Source organism: Stylophora pistillata, chromosome 11 (genome assembly GCF_964205215.1).
Source record: "Stylophora pistillata chromosome 11, jaStyPist1.2, whole genome shotgun sequence".
In the NCBI taxonomy this organism is placed as follows: Eukaryota; Metazoa; Cnidaria; class Anthozoa; order Scleractinia; family Pocilloporidae; genus Stylophora; species Stylophora pistillata.
This window is the reverse complement of record NC_142529.1, coordinates 5573886-5580000: the sequence shown is the minus strand read 5'-3', so window position 1 is coordinate 5580000 and position 6115 is coordinate 5573886. Positions and strand designations below refer to the sequence as shown.

At 36.5% G+C, this 6115-nt stretch overlaps 1 protein-coding gene across 1 annotated transcript in view; it reads right to left on the bottom strand.

Annotated features, from left to right (window-relative positions):
• LOC148719788 (receptor-type tyrosine-protein phosphatase F-like) overlaps positions 1 to 4885 on the bottom strand; it is a 5409-nt gene extending 524 nt beyond the window's left edge. The window contains exons 1-5 of the mRNA XM_088739157.1: positions 4586 to 4885; positions 3725 to 3872; positions 2904 to 3194; positions 1840 to 2142; positions 922 to 1224 (exon numbers count right to left, since the gene is read on the bottom strand). Of these exons, the coding sequence (XP_088595283.1) occupies positions 922 to 1224; positions 1840 to 2142; positions 2904 to 3018 (721 nt within the window). The 5' untranslated portion in view covers positions 3019 to 3194; positions 3725 to 3872; positions 4586 to 4885. The remainder of the gene's footprint in view (positions 1 to 921; positions 1225 to 1839; positions 2143 to 2903; positions 3195 to 3724; positions 3873 to 4585) is intronic.
• Positions 4886 to 6115: the final 1230 nt, after the last annotated feature.

Below are 6115 nucleotides of genomic sequence, written 5' to 3'. Positions count from 1 at the left end.
ACTTCCTTGACCAAGTAGCACATTCAGACATAAAGATGTCTGAGTTATAGATAAATAACCTTATATACATGCTTGATAAAGATCCATGTTACACTAAATAACGCTGGTACAGGTAATAACAGATTTCCAATAGACAATAGCAAAGTTTGCAGTCATGATTTTGGCGCACTTACTGTTTTCTATTCAACTACTTTAAAAATCTTTCCTGTTTTCTTATTGAAACTTCTCATATGGCAACGCACCACCCACAACTGCAGGATAAGAGATTTGCTGGCTGGTTGATAACATTTAAAAACTTTACATATCTGATTGCCATAAAATGGGCAAATTTCATTTAAATTTAGACCTTCTATCCCTTCCTTATCACTTTCGACAGTGCCACCACCACACGTAGCTGGTATACTTATAGAGACTTCATGAAATTGAACATTTGTGCCAGCTACCTCATTGTCATTTATTTTGACCACAAATGAGTTTCGCGAAAATAGAACAGGCATATTTCGCAGGATTTAAATTACAAAACGAAATTGGAAACAGTTCAACATGTTCCTTTGCAACTAAGCAGAGCTATACATGAGTACATGACACCATCTATTTACGCTAACAGCTGAGGGACACAGTCATTTCCTTCGAATGGATCCTCAGAAGGAAGAGCTGACTCACCCTCTACCCCAGCAACCCCTGCTTTCTCCAATCTTTTGGCACTGAACGTAGCGTAGTAAATTGTAAATGTGCACTTTAAATGTTGATCATATTAAGATCTATAACATCACAGATTAGGCGAAAAAAAAAATAAAATAAGTTTCCTCAAGACTGTTTGATCTGTTCTTTATGGCCGAATAACAATTTGAAGAGATTCATAATATTCATGGTTTTCTGAATTTCATGGTGATAGGAATTCGCTAGAATCCTATTTCTTACCAGCCTCCTTTGTCTTAATGAAAACAGCTGTACTTTTTGATCCATCGCCAACAGAAGTGAATGCCAATATTTGAAATTCATATTCCGTGAACTTTTCAAGCCCAATAACCTCTTTAGTGCGAGTTGCCTCATTGTCAATACGCTGCATGCGTTGTGGCCCTGAAGAGCCTTTCTTTCTGTAGAACAATTTAAATCCTCTGATGATTCCATTTCTGGAGTCTTCTGGTGGTAACTGCCACGATGCTGTTATACTTGTAGAAGTGGTTGCAGTCACAGTGAAGCCACTAGGAGGCTGTGTAGGAACTGTAATTGAGAAGTGACGTATGATTAAAAAAGATCTGATAATCATCGTAACGATAAACAGAGTTATTACGATCTTCATCTTCTTGTCGTTATTAATCAGATAAGTGCTTAATAGCAGCTCATAAGTCTTATAATCTCCCCATCTTTAGTTCGAACTGCTAAAAAAAAAATTTTTCTCGGCTTCCAAGTCCATGCGTTTCAATAGTTTTGTCATATCAATTTTGGGGAGCCGTATTCGTCAAGTTGTTTAGCCTGTTGATTTGCTTTGTTGGGTGTTTCTGTGTTGAGTACTCCTCTTCAAATTTTAAATTAAAACGTCATTACTTTCCCCTAACCTATCCGCCTTTTTGTTTTGTTGTGCTTTCGTGACTTTCCAGAAAATCAATTTAATCTCAACTTTCTGCATTGTCTGAGATTAATTGACGAGTTCTCAGGCAGTGAGGATGGATTGTTGTATGCATATTATTAGGCAAGCAATCTATGTTGAAAATATGCCCTATTCGAAAGTGGTTTTGAGGTAAACATTAATAGTCTCATTATATTTTAACTTTTGAACTGATCCTTTACTATAAAGTCAAGAAAATTTAAGAAGATTAAACAGAAAGTTGTTCTAACCATCTTCTTTTGTTCTCGTAACAACCACAGAGCTGTTTACTCCATCACCAACAGAAGTGAAGGTCAACACTCGAAATTCATATTCTGTGTACTCATCAAGACCAGTGACACTTTTTTTCAAAGTCGATTCTTTGTTGATATGAAAGAGGGTTCCTGCCCGTGACAATTCTTTCCTTTTGTAAAACAGTTTGAATCCTTTAATTATTCCATTTCTGAAGTCTGCTGGTGGTAATTGCCATGATGCTGTAACACTGGTAGAAGAGGTTCCAATGACAGTAAAGTTAGATGGAGGTCGTGAAGGAACTGTAATTGAGCAGTAGCATTTTTAATTAGTTTATTTAGCTGTAAAAATATCTGAAAAACTTCTATCATACCTTAACTTGCCAGTAATCAATTGATCCTAACTATTTTGTTGTTTAATTAAAAAAAAAAATCAAATCACATTCACAATCACACAATCACTCAATCAAACCTCACATAAAAAGTATAGGGGACCCTCTTGTAATTTTTAGGAAACCTGTAATGAAGATGCAAATTCACAAAATATACACCGAATGCAAATATGGCGTCTAATTTGAGTTGCCATTGTTCTGGACTGACTAGACTCTCACACATGTAATAATTCTTTTTTATTACACGACTCGGGTAGTCAGAGAGCCAATAACTAAAATCAACCAATCAAAATGCTCTATTGCCGGTCAATATTCTCTCAGTATTGGACCGAGCACTGTCCCGAATGGTCCCGAATGATACCGCACTTGTGTCTCTTTGACCTTCAGTCGTATAATAAATCTCTTATTAACCAAGCTTGCTCGGGACCGTACTGGAAGAAAATCGGCCCTCGGTCTTTTTTGTATGGACCTCGCTACGCTCGGTCCGTACTGTCAAGACCTCGGGCCAATATTCTCCCAGTACGGCCCTCGCGCTTGGTTAATAAGATATATGTATTTCCACGTGAAGACGAGGCTAGTCAGTCCGGAACAATGGCAATTCAAATCGGACGCCATATTTGCATTCAGTGTATGGTTCACAGATTTTTTCATTATCTCTGGACTGTCACATACCATCCTCCATTGTTCTCTCCACTTTTACAGAACTTTTTGGTCCATCACCACCAGGCGTGTAGGCCAACACTTGAAATTCATATTCTGTGAACTTATCAAGCCCACTGACAAGCATACTTAATGTTGTTCCGTTGTTAACTGCTTGCTCTCTAGAACCTTTCTTTGAGTAAAACAGTCTAAACCCTGCAATGGTTCCATGTCTGGCAATTACTGGTGGTAACTGCCAGGAAGCATTTATGCTGGCAGAGAACCTTGCCGTCAACTTGAGGGCAGTAGGAGGTTTTGATGGAACTGAAATAAACAACAAGAGATGCATGCTTAAATTTGTGGATAATGATAGATGTAAATTTTAGAAAGGAAAATGTAATTAATCACCATGGTAAATTCACTTATAAACTAAATAGGAAGTAGACACTAATTAACCGGCAGTGTGAGGGATCATAAGTGAATGTGATGCTGTTCAGAACTGAAGCTGAACAAATTTGTTGCCATGGGAACTTATCAGGTCCTAGAATCCACAATGCTAATACATTTTACTGCAGTCTCGGGCACTTTCCTTTGGCTGCAGAATCTGCCCATTCTTTTTTCTTGAGTTTCAAAACAATAATTCGATGCACATTGAAATCAACTTTAGGAGAGCGTTTCAGATGGAAAACGTGGAAAATTGTTGACAAACTCTATTACAAGTGCTATTAAAATAATAGCACTTGAATTTTGCGAGATCACCACTACCCATGAACCCCAAATGTTGGATTTCATAATGCACGATTTCTTTTCGAAAATTAACGTGTTCAACAAATAGAGATAACGCACTTAAATACCTTTACTTAGAAGTATTCCATAAACTTCCACTCTGAGAACCTTTCAAGCGTTATATGATACCGGTTGAAAGCGGATATACTTTGCACTTGAAAAGTCCTGTAGACTGTTTTTGATGATACTATTTCTACCTGTGTTCCCAGGAAAAACCTGTGGTTAATGGCCCAAACTGTAATATTAATGTAAATTATAGCATCAAATTGTCTCAAGTAATCTACTGCAAAATTGACTACTCTAATAAAGAATCAGTTACTCCTTGTATAATTATTTACTCAGTAGAAATGTGATTGAGAAAATATTGTTTAAATGTTTTATTAGAAAACAACCAAAAAAGTGCCAGTTCGTAAGAAGCTGAAATATCATTTCTGGTGGAAAACTTGCAGGGCGAAAATCGGATAAAAGAAGAACTTCGAAATAACAAAGTACGGTATTATTTGGTAGAACTGTGTGGGTAGCTGAAAGCTGAATGTGAAGGATTTGTGAGAAAACAGGTACTTCCCAGACACTGTGGTAACCTGTGTACAAGTTATGGATCATAAGTCCAGATGTCTTAGACTATCAAAAAATACATGCAGGATGCTGATTGTGAACTGTAGTTACATATAACTGTATGTGCATGCATATACACAGATTTGTGTTTTTGCTGTAAGAAACAATGCCTGTTTCAGAGACAGTTTGTGGTTCACTTGAAAGACAATTTGTGAGACTGAGTCTTGACAAAGACGGAACTTCACTTTGTCCATCCCCTATACTCAAAATATTGAATCAGTGCTCCAGGTATATGCTAGTTCGGTTTTTTTATTTGTATTTTAATTTTTATTTTATTTTAACATGAATTACATGTTACCTCCAAATGAACTAACCTTGTCGTTAGTGTCTTTTTTGTAGGTGAGGAAAGTGGTACCAGTTAATGATAACTGAATCTTGTAGCTTTTTGTCCACTCAGCCGTATCTCGAGCTCCTTGAGTAGCTACAGCACATACAATATACTCATACTGCAGATCAATTTGTAGGTAGTCACCATTTCTATTTCTAGCCTTGGGTCCCCATCCCCAATAACCTCCTTTAAGGCGACCATAAGAGGGTCTATATGCATGATTGTAATACGTCGAGGCAGAGAAGCTGTCGTCTGGAATTTTACCATCAAAGGCCACACCAATGGCTTCCACTTCCCAAACTGCAAGATAAATTAAAAATAAAGTCCTAACATGGAATCGTAGATACAATCGTAGATAGGCAGGAACCGTAGATACATAAAAAAAAAATTCAAAATAAATGATACGATTAATGAAATTACGTTATAGGATCTGTAAATCAAATATCACTTCAACTTAGTGGCTACTTTTACCCAATAATTTCAAAACCATAAGCTTGAATTTCACTTCATTGATCTAATGATAAAGATTTTTTAAAAAGTTCGAAATGAAGTTTACAGTACCCACAATAACTTCAAATTCAGCTCTTTCTATCAGCTATTCCCTTTCTATATGGATAAGTGTAAGTTTTCCTTTTGAAATAGAGACAACTAATTGTAGAGCATGCAGTTTACAAGTTTTCATGGGTGGTTTGGTGTGTCTGATGACTGTGTAAACAGTGCTATTAGATTCTAGGTTCACATTAGTTTGCACCAATTTAGCCACTTATCCAAACAACATAGTATAAAATATCAACATGACACGAGTTCAGATGTATTAGGTTTACAATCCTTGTTCAAAGATCAGCAGAATATCTTAGAATGCGCATTAAAGTGGAAGATCACAGTAATCATTAAACATCACATTTCAAACTCACTTGGCTTTTGCTTCACCCCAAACACCTCTGTTCTCATACACACCCCTGCCTGGTGAGTTTGTGGCAGGAATCGCAGATACCTAGTCAACAATCCATAAACAACATGCTTTACTATAGAGCTCCTGTCATCATTTCCAATCAGAACGTTAAAAAAAAGGAAAAAATAGTCACATTTGGTCATCCCTCATTTTCTCAGTTTCCATTTTTTTTGCAAATTGCGAAAATTGCAAGGATAATAAAAGTTTATAAACTTATGATATAGCGCACGAGACATGACATAATAATTGTGTGTGAAATACAATAAAAAAGTAAATCGCTTAAAATTGCAGATTCATGGGAGTTAAGACTAGATAACTATGTAAAAAGCAATTTATATAAGGGGTTTTACGCAAGCATTTAAAACTGTGCAACAGTAGTGGCTTTTTTGATATATGTCGAAAGTGAGTTCCAAACTTTTGGGGCAGCCAGTGTAAAAGAGTAATTGTCGAGTGTAGAATAAGACTTACATATTTGTGAGAGATTAATAAGTCATCTTTACAATTAAGCGCTGCAACATTGACTGCCTTTAGTTTCCTGTACTTATGCAACTTGAAGCTGATACG